Raw genomic sequence first — 20,828 nt, forward strand, 5'->3', positions numbered from 1 at the left:
CCGCAAGATGACTCCTCAGTTAAATACTTTTAGATGATACAGCATACAGTATTTTAAATATCCAGTCACTCAAATTTGCAAATATCTGCTTAAATTTTACTTTACATGATGTATACGATACCAACTCATAATTAATAATTATAGTTCAAAGAGTGTATATTTGTTTTTAGAATTTTAGGGACCAAAATGTTGGACCCCACAAGTTTAAGGGGCTGTTTGAGCATCAAGACTTGGGTTTTAGGGTTCAGGTTATAATTAGTTTAAGGTTAGGTTAAAGCATTAAGGTTAGGCATGTAATTGTGATGGTTAAGGTTAGGGTAAGGGGCTAGGGAATGCGTTATGTCAATGACAGGTTCCCACATAGATAATGCCATGAAGCTGTGTGTGCGTATGTTTGTGTGCCGACTCCAGGGGGTTCGAAGGGGGCCTCAGCCAGCGCTTCGAGAACCACCGCCAGTTCCCAAGTGGGAACCCTGGAACAAGTCACGGGTCTCATCCTCCAGGCTCCATGGAGGAAGCGCACGACCAGTGGAAGCCTCCCCAGAGGCCCATCCCTCGGAGGGGTGTGGAACGCCACCACAGCAGCCACATACACCTTGAGTGTGGATGGGGAAAGGCCAGCAGAGAAACGGTCCTGGAGGAACTCCAGTACCATAATCACCTGGCAGGTAACTGGGTCCACCGCCCGTTTTCCACACCAGGTGGCAAACACATTCCACTTCAGGCCGTACGTCCTTCTCGTGGACGGGGCTCTGGAGCCGAGCAGCGTCCCCTCAGGGGCCAGACCCACAGTCTCCACAGGGCGGGGCAAGGGTGAAAGACCTGGCCCTCCGCCTGAGACAGCAGGTCCCTCCTCAGGGGGACCTGCCATGGCGGGACTTCGAGGAGCAATATTATGTCCGAGAACCACACTCGGGCCGGCCAAAACGGGGCTACCAGCAGTAGACTGACACCATCCTGATGGACCCGCTCCAGAACCCCTGGGAGCAGAGCGACTGGGGGAAAAGCATACAGGCGCAGCCTCGGCCACGTCTGTAACGTGGCATCCAGCCCTAGCGGGGCTGGGGGCGAGAGGGAGAACCACATGGGACAGTGCGTAGTCTCTCGAGACGCAAACAAGTCCACGTCTATGGGGCCGAACCTTTCGCATAATGACTCCACCACCCCCAGGTGTCTCGACAGCAGGTCTGCTCCCTGATTCTGGGTCCCAGGGATGTATGTCGCTCTGAGGGACAGCAGTCTCTGCTGGGACCACAGGAGGATCTGATGTGCCAGTTTGCATAACAGGCGCGAGCGCAGACCCCCCTGGTGATTCAAATAGGCCACCACCACCGTGTTGTCGGTCCTGACAAGGACGTGGCGACCGTGGAGAGCGGGCAGAAAACTCCTCAGAGCTCTGAAAACCGCCAACATTTCCAGGCAATTTATGTGTCTAGAGAAATGATGCTCCTCCCAGGAGCCTCTCGCAAAGCAGCCGTCCATGACCGCGCCCCATCCCGTGAGTGAGGCGTCTGTTGAAATAATTGTTTGGCGACAGATCGCTCCCAACACGGGACCAACCCGTATCAGACGGAGCGGATTTTCCCCTCGGGGAGAATCCCTTGGATTTTAGCCACCACTGCAGGGCTCTCATGTGCAGCAGGCCAGACGGGATTACGCTGGACACTGCTGCCAGGAGACCCAACACCCTCTGAAAGTGTTTAACAGTGATGGTGCGGCCTAGCTTCACTCTGGTCACCGAGGACAAAATGGACCCGACGCGTGCAGGCGACAGGTGGGCCCGCATCGTCGTCGAGTCCCACACCACCCCTAGGAACGTAGTCCGTTGGGCGGGCATCAGCACGCTCTTCTTCGCGTTGAGCCGCAGCCCCAAACGCTGAAGGTGGATGAGGACGACATCTCGATGCCGAACTGCTAACTCCCGAGACTGAGCCAAGATGAGCCAGCCGTCGATGTAGTTTAATATGCGGATGCCCTGGAGCCTCAGCGGGGCCAGAGCTGCATCCATGCATTTGGTGAACGTGCGAGGAGAGAGTGCTAGGCCGAACGGAAGAACCCGATACTGGTACGCCGTGCCGAAGGCGAAACTCAGGAACTTCCTGTGAGAGGGACGGATGGAGATGTGGGAATATGCGTCTGTGACTGATGATGGCGGGGATGGTGAGCATCCTGAACCTGAATCTCCTCAGAGATTGGTTCAGGGACCACAGATCTAAAATCGGACGCAGTCCTCCGTCCTTCTTGGGAACTAGTACTAGGATTAGAAGTACCGGCTGTAGAACCCGGACTCCCTGACTGGCGGGGAAATGAGTTCTATGGCCCCTTTCTCCAGCAGAGAGCGAACTTCTTGTCCCAACACCTGGCTCTGCCCCGCGTGCACCGCAGTCCAGACCACCCCGTTGAACTTCTGCGGGGGGTGGACCCAGAACTGCAGCCTGTAGCCATCCACTACAGTGCGCAGGACCCACGGGGAAATGTTTGCAAGGCTCCGCCATGCTTCTACAAAACGCATGCGTAGGTCCCCAGTGGCACCCTGAAGCGGAGGACCGCCAGGGAAACTCGCCGGCGACCCACGGTGTGTGAGCCCGATCGTTTTCCAGCTGACTGGTGAGAGCTCGCTGGCGGTTAGCGTGTCCCGAGCGCCAAGACGGCGGGAAAACAGAGCCTGTTGCCTGAGCCGCCACAAGGGAGGGGACCTCGGTCAGCCTCTCGGGGGGCTGTGGGCGAGAGCGCCGCCTCGCGTCCCGGTTTTGTTGAGGGGGACTACGGGAAGCTCGTCTCTCTCCTTTCCTACATGAATTTATGATGCAAATGTTTTTATTTATGAAAAGGGAAACACAAAATTCAGGTGGCAGGTGAAAATTTAAAATCTAAAACTCTAACAGAATATAATTCAGTAAGGCTCTCAATTTGTGTTGCTTTCAGGTCTGTTTCTCCTGTAGATCAACTTTTCTCATGTAATATCATCCCTGCTGAGTCAGCACACATGCAGGCATGATGTAGTCTTCCCTCCTCTTTTGTCATGTTCACAGGGAGAGAATGGAATCACATGAAGTACACTGCGTACACTATGTATAGTGCGTTTTGACAGGGTAGTGTTTTATCAAATCAAACACTGCTGTTGTGCACTAACCTGAAATGACTATCGCAAGATTGCACAGTCCCCCAGCACAGAGGCTGCCTGCAGAGCTCCAAAATAACAACCAGGTTTTATAATCCAAAATAAAATGCTCTGAATATAGTTTATTGCCAAGTTCAAACTTAGAAGTAATTTGCTTTGGTATATTGGTGCATAAATAAGAATTAGATAAAATAAAGCAGCAGAAAGCAAATATTGATTAACTGTACACTAACAATGTAATATCTATAATAATAATAATAAAAATTATGTAACGACAGTCCCCTTTTCATACTATTTCCGTTGTTTATTTATTTATTTTAAGTTTCACAAGCCAAGAATTTTCTGTACATCATGAGCCAGATGTCTCTTGATTTGATTTAAAATCAAGAGACTTCCCCCACTGCCACTTGCGGAGCTTCTCAACTCCCACAATGTTCAAGCACCTTTTTGATCCGCCATCACTTTTCGTAAAACTGTCAATATTCGACATGTTCACATTTGCTGTACTTCTCAGTGTGAACACACTTATGCCCTCAAAATAGTAAATGTAAGTATGGAAGTGGGCAAAGTGCCCAAAAATATTTTCTCATCGGATCTGCACAAATCACGTACAGTAGTTGACCTATTTTGGTTTCAAAACAGCCTATTTCGCAGAAAGGTGATCCAGTTGCCCTTGATTTTAACCTTCGTTGGATATCCAAAAGATGCTCAAGGTAAACACATTACAGTTGTGTTCAAAATATTATTATATTATTATAACAGCCCAACATCACTAACCACCTCAATCATTGTTTGTGGTAGAAATTATATTCCTACATGGCACATAATTTATTAGTAGGTGTAGAAGAGTAATAGAAAACCAACAGACCCAACAATCATAACATGTATGCTGCTGATCCTGTGTAATTGGACCATTAATTGAAAGGGGCATGTTCAAAATAATAGCAGTGTGGAGTTCAATTAGTGAGGTCATTCATTCTGTGAAAAAACAGGTATCAGACAGGTGGCCCTTATTTAAGGACGAAGGCAGCAAATGTTGTTCATGCTGTGTTGTACATGTTATAGAGTATTTCTCTCTAACAATCGGAGTAAACTGGGTCATTTCAGACATTGTTCAGAAGTTCAAAAAACATTGTGCTTTGATTAAAACGTTGATGGGGGGAAAGCATTTAAAGAAGTGCAGAAAATGATAGGCTGCTCAGCTGAACTGATCTCAAAAGCATGGTGGCGCAAGCATCATGATATGGGGATTTTTCTCATACTATGGTGTTGGGCCTGTTTATCGCATACCAGGGATCATGGATCAGTTTGAATACATCAAAATACTTGAAGAGGTCATGTTGCCTTATGCCGAAGAGGAGATGCCCTTGAAATGGTTGTTTCAACAAGACAACGACCCCAAACACACCAGTAAGGAAGCAGCATTTTGGTTCCAGATCAACAAGATTAACGTTATAGAGAGGCCAGCTCAGTCCCTGGGCCTTCATCCAATAGAAAACTTGTGGGTTGACATAAAACATGCTGTATCTGAGGCAAAACCAAGAAAGCAGAGGAATTGTGGAATGTAGTCCAATCGCGCTCAAAAACCTGTTCACAGGTGCCAGAAGTTGGTTGACTCCATGCAGCACAGATGTGAAGCAGGTTGTAAACAAAAATGCAGATACTGCATTTTTGAACAACCTAATATTACTTTTTCCTCACTTTCTGTAAAGTAAGGACAAATTTGATGATTATTTTCTTCATGTTTTCATTTGGAATAGGCTGTGCAGTGTTCCCATTTGTGTGTATGGAAATAAAAGGTATTATAAGGATTTGGGGGCTTTACTCACGTTTTTCAACACAGTGCTATTGTGATAACTGACTGTGTTGGGAAAATTGATGATTAATAAGGGGTTATATTTAGAAAGCAGATTCCTCAGGTATGGACACAGGAGACAGGACAGCTATAGTTTACAAGTTGGATGCCTCAGAGGAGGTTCTAACCCATTTATACTGACCTTATTTAGCTGGGAATGTTATTAGAGTCTGGAAGGTGTTAAAACAATATTTGTGAACAAACAAGATTTGTTTGTGTGTGTGTGTGTGTGTGGGAGCGTTATTCCGTTGGGTCTTTCCATGACTGTACTTAGCGATGCAATAACAGGTCAGAACTGGCTGAGTGCTGACCCAGCTAACGATCATTTTCTGGCTTTGAACTTAATTACTTGATGAGGAGCAGCTGTGTTGTCAGTGTAAGTTTCAAAGTCTCCCAAAAAATCAGGCTGACACTCCAGATACCAGGGGTAGGTTACTGAAACACTCTTTCTGATATGCCTGATTCCTTGATACTATTTTCATGGGGTTCCTAGCAAAGGCAAATGACATTAACTCATACAAATAAGATATGCTAATTAGATAGAAAATAGAAAAATGGCCAACTTCTACTTTACTTTTATATTGTGAAGGTACATCTGATACATATTACAGCTAATTTACAGTAAGTGTTGGCTTGCAGTAAGTGTCCAGAATGTTTTAACCTTTTACAGCCTATGTGTTGGCTACTATCATGGACTGGTAGAAAAAAGTATACCATGTAAAGTTACTAGTGATGCAGCAGAATAGAAAGAACAGGGAAACCTCCCATTATTCTGACTTGGTTCACACCTTATTCCAAGGCTGGTTACCCATACTGTACCCATACCTTGTAGTCACAATAGTTAAGTGAAAGCGGAATCAATTGTGTTTAATCAATAGAGGTAGTCCCACTGAGGCTGATGGAATGTTTATTACTTTTGCAGGTATTTGGTCATAAACCAAAAGTATTAAACAAATTCAAATTTTGACTTCATGGTTGAAGCCTAGACAATCTGTCTTGTCTTTAGGGTAAAATGCACGCACAACTAGCATATATTAGATTGTGAGCACCAAAATTATTATAAAATCAGGGAAAAATATAACCTCAGCAATGATGGTCATTATAACTGTACTGAAAAACTGGAGCCCAGAATTCTTCTCACAAGGACAAATATAGCGGTTTTCATTCCTCTGTACAAGCAGAACAACAAAGAAAGCACAAGAAACACTGATTAAATTTGCAGCCAAGAGTACTGGCCTCATTTCTTAATTGTTTACAGCTGCAAAATTTCACTGAGCCTTGTATCCTCACCTCTGACTCAGTTGTGTACCTGACTTGAGCATTTGTTCTTTCAAAGTGTTACCGTGTTCAGTAGTATGGAATTATTTTCCTATCTTTATTCAAGAGCATGGTCTTTCAATTTGAGAGCATGATTTATTGATTTCATGTTCATATTTTTTAATGCTTTCCCCTAAAACCCTGCCCTCTCCCTCAAACAGCTGCCACTTGTGCTTAAATTTGCTCTGCTGCTGCTCAAACTGTGTGCTTGCACTCCAGCTTGAGCCCTTCTCCTCGCGTCCAGGCTGCTTCTGTGCAAGTGTGTTGAAAGAATCACTAGCACCATTAAAATAAAAAAACTTGACTTTGGCCATACAGGAGTATATTTTGTAATAAACGACTGAGACAACAAAATTGTTCAGTCTTGCTTGTTTATCTATTCTTATTCTGTAAACTGATTATGTGATTATGCACTGTATATTATCCTCTAACACTGTTGCACATAAACCAGAAAATAAGCATTTAAATCCCAAACTGTGCCACACCAGACTGGAGTCCTCACTCATCAAGACAGACGAACCATGAGGAATTCCCTGGCAGAAGAATCTAACGTCCTTACTGTGTTACTCAGTGTACCAATGCTGTAGATTTATCCAAGTGAATAATGTAATATAGACGGTGTCGCTGTATCTCTGTCATACATGGGAGATCTGGGTCACTACCCCCAAGTGTTTCCCACTGCTTTCATTAAACATTAACTGTGTCTAAGTATATTTCTATGTCTCTGTCTCTTGAAACCACAGATGAGTTCCACTTGGAGGGGAAATGAGATGCGTCCATTAATACATCTCCTTCCCTCTGTTGTTGTAACAGGGTTTTACAGGGTTCTTTGCTATTTTTGATTGAGCAGATTCTGGCCAGACTGAAGAAAATACTTGGGATTTAGGCGATACTGCTGGCCTTTAAATATATCCAACTGCAAATACGCTGCAACATTCTGGTCAGTTGCTTGCTATTAACAACCTACATTGGTCCTGACAGTGACAAATGGAAAGCTATACTGAGAAATGTAAAAAAAAAAAAAAAAAGACGAAAAAAAAATCAGTAAATAAATAAAAAAAAAAACAGTGGTGTATGTGAGAAGAAGAGAAAGTAAGAGAGTGATAGAATTTAAAGAAGTTAATAAAAGTTGGTATCTCACCGAGGTTACATATTGTATGTCCCGGCACAGTTTTGTCTCACGGGGAAAGTCAGCAAGATCCAGGAAGTTGTCCACCACCACTTGGCCAATCAAATCATGGCGAGAGAACCTATCAAAGTCGTAGACGCTGAAGTGCAGCTTCCGGCCTGACAGCTCGGCGTATGCTACAGGAAAGAGAAATACCTCATCAAACACTGGGTTGAGTGTCTTGCGGTGCACCTTGGTCTGGTGCTTGTTTTTGCGGTCAGGCAGCAGGTAGATCTTGACGTAAGGATCGGAGGTCCCTGAGAAGTCCTTGGCGGGGAGGTCCTGGGCCTTGTGGATCTTCACGATCAGCTGCTCAATGTCAAAGTCAAACTTCAGGACAAAGTGGAGACGCCCGCAGCTGTCGGTGCGACGACCATCTTCTGCGTCAACCGAGCGTTGCTTGTACAGTTCTGGTTTGATTCTACCCAAACCAGACAGAGATTCCTGGCGCTGGAACTGAGCAGGATTGAAATCCGGATTGGACAAGTTCATCTGACGACGGATGGAGTTGTGCCTGTAACAAAGTGAAATTTGGATCAGGTGGGATCATTCCAACCATTTTCACTGACTGTATTCTTTGTTGAGTCTCTGTTGCTGTAAGGCAACTGCTGAAGCCACTGAAATCCCTTAACCCTGATGTTTTATAAAGTATTCGATAAAGTATCTCTGAACCCAGAGGTCTAGGTGTCTGTTTTTAACCTGCAAATACCAGAAGTTGGGCAGTAGCTTTGGGGATTGACATGTACTGACCGTACAGATGAGGTAGGCTCAGTAATCTGTCTCTGGACCCTGTCCCTGGCCAGAGTGTGGACCTGGTTTTTCTCCACCTTATTCTGGGTCTCCAGCGGGATGTCAGGCGACGTGTGGCTTATCTTTAGGGCTGACTCTGGGACAGCCACAGCCGAGGGGGGGCCTGAAGGCTCCTTCACACAGCCATCCTCGCTGTACTCCCTTTCCTCCCCGTCCACCTGCACAGCAGACACCAGTGTTGTCAGTGAATCCTATTGTAGAAATGCTAACTTGGGAACGGGAAATTAGGTTGGGAGTTTGGAGGAGTTGTGGTAATATAAAATGGATTTATTTTTAAGCAGAAGCGATACTGTGCCTTGGTAGACCAGTTCATCTTTATTTAAGAAATTAATTGTTCAGTAGACAAGCGAAAGCTTCCATGTGGTCGGACTCTCTGGTAGCGAAGTTGAAAGTATCTTTATGAGAAAACTGAGCTGTCAGACAAGGACTGAACAGATTAATGTATGTGTTGTAACTACAGGAGTTCACTCAGTAGAGTGTAGGCTCTTCCGGGCCTGGTATCACCAAATGGCATACGATTAACACTGCAATGTCTTTTAGCATTCGTGCTGTACTTTTTTGTGTGTACTGACCTGTGCAGAGATGGCATGTCATTTTACATGCAAATGTCATTGAGAAAAAAAACAAGTCAGGTGACAAAGTCCACGTAGGGATGAGGTAGGGTGAAAATTTGTAAATCTGGCAGTGGTGAAGGCATGACCTTACCTACTCTGCCTCTGATTGGCAATGACATTTCTCACGTAGCCCTTGCTTTTCTGCTATCTTCTGCAAATTAGCTTGAAATTGTTAAGCCATAATAATTTATTCCAATTGCAGTCCATTTGTTTACAGTATGTATGTAGAAACCCATTCACTCATTTATAAATAAAGATCTGTATATGTTTAAACCACCAGCATCCATCTGGTTGACTTGACTCATTAGCGAGGTCTGATGAATCAATGGCTGACTACCATTGATCCTTGAAATGTGAGATCTGGTGTTATGTTGAGCCATGACTTACTACTATTTTAAACACTGTTCTATTCAAGGCATGGCATTCAAATAAAGCAAGCGTTACACTGTGATTGTATTGCAAGCTGCATTCGCATCTCTTTCATCCACCAAAGTGGCTGGTGGATCTTGTTACGGTTAACAATTTTAAGTTAATGAAAAACCAAAAATAGCCACTACTTTGCTACCTGTACTGTGAACAAATGGACTGCTTTTACAATAAATTATACAGCTTAACAAAGTAGGGCTACATAAGAAACATCGTCATTGTTAGGCTGAACCAGTCAGAGGCAGAGTAGGTTGGGTCATGCCTTCACCATAATAGTATCTGCAAATTTGCAGTCTGGGTGGACATAGCTATCATATTCTGCTTCCCTGCTTCATCCTTAGAGACCTGCTGCTTCTGTGATCGCTACTGTGATGCTAATATTCAATACTGATTAACTTTATGTTGCTCACTGTCCTGGCACTTTGAGTTTTGAATGTGAGCCTCTCCTCCTTACCTCTGTGAGGACAGGCTGTTGGTCTCCTCCCAGGAAGTACGCTCCTTTGAGGACATCCGGGAGGAAACGGCCACTCAGTGGCACCCAGCACAACTTCCATGAGACAAAGAGGGAGACGCTGAAGAGAGCCAGACCACAGGTGGTCACCAGAAGGGACAACAGGCTCACCGATACATCTAGAGATGGAAAGGAGAGAGAGAGAGACTCACTGAGCAGTGAACACAGCTCTGGCAGTTAAAAATTCTGGCACAGACAAACCTGGCTCCCCAAGGATGACAAACTGCATTTATTCAGAGTGCTAAATGAGAAGGAAATCTATATGGAAGATTTTATTGGACTTTAATATTTGTAACCCACAGAAAACAATCCACAAATGTGTACTAAGATGCGCAAATATTTCATTCTCTACAAATGTGTATTTTTACATTTGTGATCATATCCACAAAAATACAGTGACTTCTACACACAAAACAGTTTTTGCACATTTGCAGATTGCTTTCTGTCAATTTGTGGGTCATGTTACATTTGTAACTTCATTTTTACACATTTGTGGAATTTTGACACATCATAATTTGTGTTAGTTGTGTCATTTAGGTTGATAAAGTATCCAACAGTAAACTATATACACTTGTACATAAAAGTTTAGAAAGAGAAGAGTCTAGTTGTCTCTCAGAAGCAGAAGTTGTTTTCTCCTACAGATGACCCTGGGTACTGCAATGGATATTCTTAGGCAATGTCTCTACCGCCACCTGCTGGTGTAGCTAATAAACTGCTCTCACATTTACAGATCTCTGTTTACAGATCTCTGTGGTACAGAGTGGACAAAATCCCACAAATGCATAAAAAGGAAGTCACAAATGTAACGTGACCTGCAAATTGACAGGAAATGATCCGCAAATGTGCAAAAACTGTTTTGTGTGTAAAAATAGATCCACAAAGGCATAAATAACACTTTGTATGTGAACTTAAAATATGTGTGTACAGAGTAAATTGTACATATTTGCAAATTGCACTGTATTTTTGTGGATATAATTTTACACAACACAAATGTAAAAATACATGTTTTGGGTAGAGAGATATTTGTGTATGTTTTTTTTACAGATCTCTGCAGTACACATTGGACAAAATTCCACAAATGTGTAAAAAGGAAGTTACAAATGTAACATGACCCACAAATTGACAGAAAGCAATCTGCAAATGTACAAAAACTTTTTGTAGTTTTGTGTGTAGAAGTCACTCTGTATTTTTGTGGATATGATTTTACACATCACAAAAAATACACATTTGTAGAGAGTGAAATATTTGCGCATCATAGTACATATTTGTGGATTGTTTTCTGTGGGTTACAAATATTAAAGTCCAATAAAATCTTCCATACTACAGTGTCGCACTGCAACAGCGAGGGTGGGGTATGTGGGGGCGGGGCTTATATGCTCTGTTTTGGTAGTGAATTGTTGAAACTGAGTTATCATCATCAAGCAGGTTTGATATACATGAAACGACAACGAACAAAACAAACGTGTTGAAATGGAGTTGTAAGAGTGTAACGAAGTTCTAAGGAAGCGCTGAATATCTATATATATAATATTTCCGGCATTGTCGTGTTGTTTCAGTGTTATTAATGCTGTGGTATTAACGCACATTTTGAACAAGCACTGCATCTAAAAAGCACAGGGAGGCGTCAAATCGGTCCCTGTAAACGGGCACTGCACTAGCATAAACAATTAGAGACAGCAACACATTACTTTGATGATGACAAGGAGATTACACAGTACTCTGACGTCACAAGCCCAAAACTCCGTCTCACTCTACATACCAACACTACAAACAGAGTTTCAAAATTTCACCCTGGCAGGAGTTTTCAAAAAGGTTCATTTTCAGTAACTAAAAAAGTGGACGCAAGGCCCAAACGCACAATCACACAATCCTCTGCCATATTTAAGGAGAGGCCAAACATCCAGTCTCCGATGGGTTCCCACATCAGAAAGATATGATGGCAATCTGGATCAATGTTGTTCCTTACTGATGCAATGTGGTCTTGTTTTTAATCACAAATATACTCTACTGATCAAGTCAAAGGTCACTTTCCTGATCAGGCTTCTCCGGGGCGAAGCTTCAGAGTGGGTGTCAGCTGCTTGGGATAGGCAGTCTCCTTCCAAAGCCACATGCTGCCTTCACAGCTGAGATGCATTAGCTGTTCGATCATTCCGTAAGAGGTAAAGATTTTAGAGATGTTGTTGCTGCACCAGGGGGGTGGCAGCATGACAGAATATGCCATAAAGTTTGGTACTTTGGCTAGAGTGGATGGAACAATGAATCATTAATAGCTGTGTTTTCTAATGGATTGAGTGATCTTTTGAGGACGAGCTGATCTCTTAACCATGAGTGCTTGGATGAGATAATCTCTTTTGCCATTCGCATAGATAACCAGTGGCGGTTGTGTAGGAGGGAAAGACGCCAGGCTTGGAACAGCAGCAGCACCCCAGCGCACTGTATCCCGTTCACAGAAGGGAGAGTTCCCAGGGAGCCGAACCCAAGCAACTGGGTCAGCATTGTCTGGATGCCGAGGAACATTGTGCAGCACTTTATTACAACCCATATTTACGCTTATTGTGGCCGCGACCTCTATTGGCCGTACAACGGTCGCAACAGAGGAAGTTGGGTGACGTGTTATGAATAGGCAGAAAGTTGGTGTAAGGAGGAAACCCCAGACTTTTCATTTTAGTTTGACGAGGAACGTGAAGTAAATGTAGATGTTGAGTGTATTTTGAGTTTTAACTTAAATAGCGTTACTGACATCCAACACATGACTTCCGTAATATACTTATTTTAACCCAAACCAACGTTTCACAGTGTTGTGATGTAGGTCATGTGACTTACGTGTGTTTATCTCATCCATGTTTGTTGACATTTTCTGTTATTGTGTTGGGTTGTGCAATACGTCATTTGTGCAATTTGTAGGCTACTGAGGGTGTGCAATATGTTAGTTAAGCTATGCATAAGCTATTGGATTGTTCAACATGTCATTTGTGTAATACATAGGCTATTGTGTGCAATATCTCATTGTGTAAGGGTTGTGCTACATTTGTGGGGAATGCAGCCGACGGGGTTGTTCAATCAAAAACTACTGTTGGAAGAAGGAGTTAAGGCAGGGGCAGCTTGTTCATTAGGGCGACCGGGCGACGCACAGCCAAGCCGGGAAAGGCAGGGGATTTTTCTCATCCTTTCTACCACACTGTTTGTTAGGTGTGACTTTTTTTGACAGTTTGTCTCTGAATATCGCTGTCCAATCAGCGTCAAGTCGTGTTCCGTGGAGTCCCGCCTCTTTTGGTGTGATTTCAGTCTGGTTGTAAATCGCCCAGATCTCTCTCATAGACTTTCATGTAAAGGCAGTTTTTTTCGAGCTGCGGCCGCTGCAATACAATCTCTATGGGTTCCGGGAGGGCTCACACTTACGTGTTTTTACGTGTTTACGTCATGCGCCCAGCAGCAGAGCTACGCTTCTGCCACCTGAAAATGACTCGGCAGTCCTCCAGCTTGTTCCTCTCACTACGAAAAACTGCTGTACAAAATGTACGTTCAGGCTGAAAATTCAAACGTGGTGTTGGGAGATGCAGCGACTTTACCAGCGGTGAGTAAGACACAGTTTAAATAATACATGTAATTTGTTAAGCTATGAAGAGAGGAAAAGTCCGCTAGCCACTAGGCTAATTTATGCTCTGTAAAATGCCATAGGCTAAGCTAATAATTGTGACTGTAAAAAAAAATACTGGTTATTATTAAACAAACTTTTATGCTTATGTTAAATGTGATTGTTATCAAGCCATGTTTTTATATGTGTTGGTGGAGTCAATTTAAAGTTAGCTGCACTTAACCAGTAACAATTATTTTATGTGTTGTTTTTTTCTTTTATTGCCAGAGGTAGCATGATGTGGTCACCACTGGCATTTTGTCAGAGGAGGGTAAAAAGAAGAAAGAGAAGTAGGAAAGCAACACAGAAAATAAACCAAAAACAATAGAATATACCTTTTATATTTCCCCTTACACGCCTTGATGTTTATGTGTAAATACTGCACTTTATTCTGGATTTGTTGTTCCTAAATAAAAGGTTTGTCACAGATAAATTCATTAATGCTAAAGAAGTTGCCTTTACATCCAAAGGTCTAAAGATCTGTTGATCTTAACTGTGGACTGTTCATTCATTGTAGACGTTGACAATGAACTTCAGTATGTAGCTGTTCACTAATACTGTACAGTATGTAGCCTAAGGAATAATCCTTGTCTTATAGCAGACTAAGACCATTGAACGCATCATCGCAACAATTGCCCCCCCCGAGAAATTTGGCAGGAGCCGAAATGGAGGCTTCCCTGCTGTCCAATTTGCATACCAAATTTGGGGGCGGCTGTAAAAAAGGTCATTCCTCTGGGCATGCTCTCTCCTCCCCTATCTGTGCCTGATCATGCTCTGTGCATGTGCACCCAGTGTCCACTTTGACCACACCCCCAAAGCGCAGCAGTGAATGAGACATGCAGAGGAGCAGATGAAAGCTGGGCTTCACTTCACAGATTATGGTGTATTCTGATGGACAGCTCTCTTTTGAGTGTGCGTGTGCGTCAATGAGAACGTGAGTTTATTGTTGATGTTATGTTACACACTATTGTCCTAATACTAATGTTTATATTTAACCGAGAGTGGTTTTAGACAGTTAGTAGTTGTATTCTGTAGAGGACGCAACACAGCGCTAGCTGCTTGATTTAAAAAAAAAAGTCTACACACCCCTGTTAAAGGTTCAGTGTGTAATATTTCTGAGGATCTATTGACAGAACTGCAATATAAGATCTGAAATTATGACTGTCAGTACTACTTTGTGTTTCTGTTGTATTTCAGAAAATTAAAAAAGACATTTTGGTAATATTTGCAGATTGCTTATCTAATTAAGTAAAGCAAGAGGAACCTTGATCCTCCATGTATTATGTGGTTTATAATGGGCTGTGGTGCAGAAACAGTGAGGCTTACAATGTCCTGTTATCTGTCGGTGGTCATACTTGAAGCACTAGATGTGACAGTGCTTGACAAATTCTTTATTTACATTTATCTCATAGATGACATCTTTGTCCTGTCTCAGGCACCGTAGCTATACTGCTTGCTTGGGTAGGGGGGGGGGTGCAATTCACAATCCTCACCACTAGATGTCACTAGAACTTACACACTGAACCTTTAAAATGCCATGTTCTTGTGATGTAAAATAATGAGACAAAGATCAAAATCATGATCAGAACTTTTTTCCACCTTTAATGTGACCTATAATGTGAACAATTCAATAGAAAAACAGAAATCTTCGAGGAGGAAAAATGAAAAATGAAATCCTTACAATAACCTGGTTGCATAACCGGGGATGTAGCTGTGTTCAGAATTAATCAATCACATTCAAACTCATGTTAACTAGAAGTCATTACACACCTGCCATCATTTAAAGTGACACTGATTAATCACAAATAAAGTTCGGCTTGTGACAACTTCCCCCAGTCTGCCGGCCTGCGTGTGTCTTCTCTGTTTTGCAGATGCTGGGTGTGGCTTGTAGGTGGAGCTGGGAGGGTCTGAAGATTAATGTTTTGGAACGGCCCAGCCAGAGCCCAGACCTGAATCCGACTGAACATCTGTGGGGTGAGCTGAAGAGGGCTGAGCACAGGCGATGTCCTCGTAATCTGACAGATTTGGAGCGCTTTTGCAAAGAAGAGAGGGCAAATATTGCCACGTCAAGATGTGCCATGCTAATAGACTCCTACCCAAAAAGACTGACTGCTGTAATAAAATCAAAAGGTGCTTCAACAAAGTATTAGTCTTGTCTCTAACCTGGTTGCATAAGTGTGTGCACACTTATGCAACCAGGTTATTGTAAGGTTTTTATTTTCATTTTTCCCCCCTCGGAGGATTTCAGTTTTTGTTTTCAAATGAATTGTTCACATTATAGGTCACATTAAAGGTGGAAAAAGTTCTGACATGATTTATCTTTGTCTCATTATTTTACATCACAAGAACCTGGCATTTTAACAGGGGTGTGTAGACTTTTTCTATCCACCATATGTACCCATCTAATGCATATGAGAGCATGTGTTGTGTTGCATGAGAATATGTTGATTTCTGCATTTTGTGTTGTCTTTGCAAAGATGCAGAGTCCAAAACAAATTTCCCTTCGGGGACAAGAAAGTATATCTTACCTTAATGAATGTAGGTAGCTAGCTACCTATGTAGGAAGATGACATACCCATTCTCAGTCCACCTACTAAGTTCTGATTGGTCAATTGCTTCACTAACCTGGGGAAATAGCCATTAATGGGCCCAACACCAGAATCGCTAAACAAATCAGAGATGTGGGCAGTAATTCACAGGTCACATATCAGGCTGAAAGGGATGGGCCATGTCAATTCTATATCAAAATTGAGTAAATATTACAAGTAGATACAAAAAGGTATCTATTCACTCATGATACGGGCTTGTTTCCTCTCTTTCCTTCACTTTAAGGGAGAATGAGTTTCAGAGAGAGATGATTGTCCTCTGCATCTTTCTTCACCACCACTTTCTTCTTCAGTTATGTTTTTCTTTGTTGCTAGTCATTCTGAATCAGACTCAGGAAAAAAGCATGTATGAATTTCTTTAAAACTACTTGACTGAGTGTCTTTGTTTAATGTAATGTCCTTCAGACTGCAGGTGATACATTGACAATACCAGTGATACATTAAGCATTCATAACGTCCAATTCACAACATGACAATATTTTAACAGCTGTCAGATGTTATATTTATTATGCATTTAGCTCTGGTTTTATTATTTGCCTTTCCATGATAAGAGCATCTCTTAATGGAACAGTAGAAAGTTCTTTGGCACAATGTTAGATATGTGTATGGGCTAATTTGGATGCAATTAGAGTCCACTCAAATCATTTTCCAATCTTATTATGAATCTACAGAGGTCACAGATTCAAATGACTTTTGCAGTCCAGATTCACTGAGAAACTAAATGAAAAAGAAAACGATGCATACTTATTTAAACTTTGTCTTACATTGTGTATTCTCTCTGAAGGTATGAGGGGTTTTTTTCTGAAAAACTGGACTATAGTTATTCTACACTGTGCTGTAAGAGTATTTTTCATTGAATTACAGAGGGCTACACAACAACAATCAGTAGCACATGGCCTCTCCCCATCATTTTGTTTCATCATGTTATTTCTTTTTCCGGTTTTAATGATAGCCTGCCAGGACTGCCTGTCATTGGTCCACACCATCCAAAAAATGTTACACAATAAAATCAACCCCAATCAGGGTTCAAACAGGATCATGCAAGGAAACATCCTAAATAATAAATCTTTTTTTTTAATAGCACAACAAAATTGGCAAAACCTCAATGAGTCTGAACTGTGTTGTACAGTATGCTCATTAGAATTAGAGCACAGTCAGCGGTCATGTCATGAGGTAGGTAAAACACAGGAAGCCCTCTTGTTTGCAGCCCAGCACACGGCACCAGCTGGGATGAATTGAAAGCAGTGGAGAGATGATATAGAGTGTGTATCCTGACAGTGCAGAGCTTGTGTTCTCAGCTGGCACAGTTAGAAAGCGTGCAGCTTGTTCCACTGTGCTCCGGCTTTGATGTGCCAAATAGTTGATACATTTGTTTCATGAAAAATAATCTCACACCCAAAATGTAGGTTTTCTGTATCTGAATGTCTTCTGATTATAAACATTGTTTCCATCCAAGGCTAATCACCTACTTTTCAAACCACTTTAAAATACTTGAGTCAAGAAAATAAATATTGAAAACACTGTTGCTCCTTCTCAGATAAGTTTGGGTTTTAGAATAAGTAAAACAGCTCAGACAACCCCCATGGCTTCATTCAATTACCTTTGTTAGAGCCTTTTCTAAAGCCACAGGGTCTCTCCACTTTTCAAGTCCTCTCGCAGGGTGCAATCAAGGCACCTAAACCCTGTACAGCCGGTGGCAGTTAATTGGATTCAGGAGCTCCAATAATCAATAAGCTTCCTCCTCACTAAAGGAAGTCAGCAATTATAATTAAAAAAGGTTAGAGACGTTTTGATTAGTATAATTGTCTGTGGTGGGGTCGCTTGAGTTTATGTGAATATGCATGAATTATACAAGTATAAAGTGTCTAATACTTGCTGAGGTATTAGTGGCAGCTTACATCAAAGTCTAAGCGGTCAATAAGGCATTAAAATCCCTTACTGAGTTCTCATTTCTGCACTTACATGCCCACCTAACTATAATGTAACATGCAGTCTTTGCTTGCACTATCTGTACATACAACAAATATTGTTACTCATACTCATTCTTTGAAGACCTATTTTAATGCTGTTGCTGTTTTTCTTGTTACTTTGAAACACTTACTCCTCATTACTTCATGAGCTAAAGTGGTCGCCAAAGCCTTCCCCATGTGTGCATGGAGCTGTGATAAGATTGATACTCTTGTTTGGAGGGTGGTGTCATTTTTCATCCTCTCCATAACCAAAAACCCAAGGGCACAACTGTAACATCTGGTGGTTGAATGTGATGTGTGTATTGCCACTAACCCTTTGGCTTACTGGCTTTTAGAAGTTATACAAGTTTTGTGCTGGTGGGCCGCTTTGCCATATTCTCTGTAAGTCTATTGTCACAGTCTGATTTGTTTTCTGTGTGTGAGAAAGCCTTTCCAAAGCTAGTGTACAACTTTGTCTTTAAAGAAGAAATAACCAAAAATATAGCCTCAGCCTCGGGTTGACCTCAGTAATCAAATTTGCCAGTACTTGGCTGGTTGAGTCAGGTAAGGTCTGAAAGGCGCAGTTACTGGCCAGGTTCAGGTCTCGTTTTTGACCAATGCAGAACTCTAGTCCTCATGTCGAAAGCCTTTTCTCTTCCGCTTATCTAACGTTAAAACGAGTAGCTTAACTCCAGTAACTACATTTATTCATTTAGCTGACGCTTTTATCCAAAGCAACTTACAATTGCTATACATGTCAGAGGTCATACACCTCTGGAGCAACTAGGGATTAAGTGTCTTGCTCAAGGACACATTGGTAGATGGGTCACAGTGGGGAGTTGAACTGGTCTCTTACACCAAAGGCAGGCATCTTATCCATTGCACCATCACCATTAGCTAAAGCTAATCTACATCTGTCTTGTCCAAGTGGCTAATTATCCACACAAACAGGGTTTTTAGAATGAAATAACAGCCTGGCGTAACATTTTTCCTTATACTAATAAAACTACGACTTACAAGCCATACACGAACTATGCAGCTACTTCCATGTCTCACACTTGGATCATCAACTGGAGAAGATGCTGAATCTTTGCAAGGGGCACGTAGCTTTAGTCTCAGTCTTTTAGCACAATACCATGAATGTAGCTATCCACTGCGTATTTAAGTCCCTTTTCCAGGTTTTTGTTTAAAAGAAATCAGCTGGACATATTAAAAAAGTCAGCTAGAAAGTGTTTTTAACCAAGCTATGGAGCTAACATTAGTTTAATTAACTACTGTAGCTGTAAAAAAAATTAATACTGTAGCTAGCTTCAGCTGATAAAATCTACTAGCTAGAGTACTCACTTCTAACAGCAAAATCGCTGGGTGCCAGCTAGATATGAGAAGCTGTTTTTTTCTACCCCTGTCTGAAATCAAGGACCCATCGTTTCAAAACTGCATGAATGGAAAGCCTCACAGGCACAGTAAATAAGGGAAGTAGGCTAAGCAAATGGTTGATTCTGCAATGATAACAAGTTTAGAATTTGACTGCAAGAAGTTCAGGTGTGAGAGTGACATTACAGAGGATCCTATTTAACACAAGCCATTTTCACAAAATAGGGTTGAGCGGGTACTTGGCTGAAATGAGTATCCGGTACTGATACTATACTTTTAAAAAGTATGTGTATCATCAGAGTAAAATGTGTTAATATATGTACTTGTAAAGTTATCAACTTTTATTTAAAAAACATGATTTGTAAATAGTTTCATAATAACTTCTGAATAACCATGTCAATTTTAGGCTTAAATTAACAACTCCCGGTTAAGCTCCATTACAAGTATAGATACGAATTCAGATAATTTAGTTGGTTGAACAGATACAGATAATGACGTACTTGCTCATCCCTACTCAAAACAAATAGTTGCATAGACAATACATGATAAAAGTGAAACATTTAAGCATTTGAAGCCACTTGGTCAGAGTGTCTGACCACCAGGAAGCACATCAGTGGAAGAGATCAGAGTCAGATATTTATTTTCCTGCCTATGAAGTGAATCAAGCTTAAAACCCCAACATGAACAGACAAACAGATGGCTACTTTTATTGATTTGGACTACATCTTCTTTTCATGAGGCATTGTGTAAATCAGCAACACGCTATAGGTTGGCTGATTATCCAGCTATTCTGCAGAAAGGTTGATTTTATACTCAACCTCAGAATAAGTAGAAACTGAAACTTTCACACGTGTAGGTACAGCATCAGATTTGTCTCCTGTCAGGGTTTAGGAGAGGATCCAAGAAGGAATAAATATTTATTAAATTAACTTTTGTGTTTGTGTGTATATATCTGTCTTGTGCATTAGGGCATTCTGTAATTTCTGCATTCAAAGTGTCGACAGGTTTATAGGTTTTTAACCGGGGGTCCTCAGATAAGGGGAACTAATGAACAGAATTTGTTAAAATAACTTGTACTGTTAATTAGATACAAAGCACGGCTTAGTTATTAGCCGGTTAGTGTTAGCTATCACCATGGACGTAAATTTCACAGTAGCAGTAGCAATTTTTGAAGGGGACACAAATAATACAGCCAAATTTGTACTTGTTTAGGATACGTGTTCACAGAGAGAAGTCTTACTACTATTTTTCTACATACATATTAGATATTTAACGGCAGCAGGCCAACTGATCTGCCACTTAATATCATAATGTGCAAAACCCAACACAATGGTAGATCTACAGTATCAGCTTAATATCGGTTCACACGCTGTAGTAAGATGCACAGATTACATTTTTTCTGGCTGATTCCAATTACTGATTTTTTAAAAGGTCTCACTTATC

At 41.9% G+C, this 20,828-nt stretch overlaps 1 protein-coding gene across 1 annotated transcript in view; it reads right to left on the reverse strand.

Moving 5' to 3' along the window:
- Positions 1 to 20,828, reverse strand: part of LOC119894080 (synaptotagmin-9-like) — a 65,018-nt gene that overhangs the window by 29,706 nt on the left and 14,484 nt on the right. Inside the window, exons 2-4 of the mRNA XM_038706581.1 lie at positions 9,766 to 9,941; positions 8,212 to 8,429; positions 7,435 to 7,975 (exon numbers count right to left, since the gene is read on the reverse strand). Of these exons, the coding sequence (XP_038562509.1) occupies positions 7,435 to 7,975; positions 8,212 to 8,429; positions 9,766 to 9,941 (935 nt within the window). The remainder of the gene's footprint in view (positions 1 to 7,434; positions 7,976 to 8,211; positions 8,430 to 9,765; positions 9,942 to 20,828) is intronic.

This window comes from Micropterus salmoides, unplaced genomic scaffold (assembly GCF_014851395.1).
Source record: "Micropterus salmoides isolate LMB-PRFRI ecotype aquatic unplaced genomic scaffold, ASM1485139v1 Ms_hic_scaffold_8, whole genome shotgun sequence".
In the NCBI taxonomy this organism is placed as follows: Eukaryota; Metazoa; Chordata; class Actinopteri; order Centrarchiformes; family Centrarchidae; genus Micropterus; species Micropterus salmoides.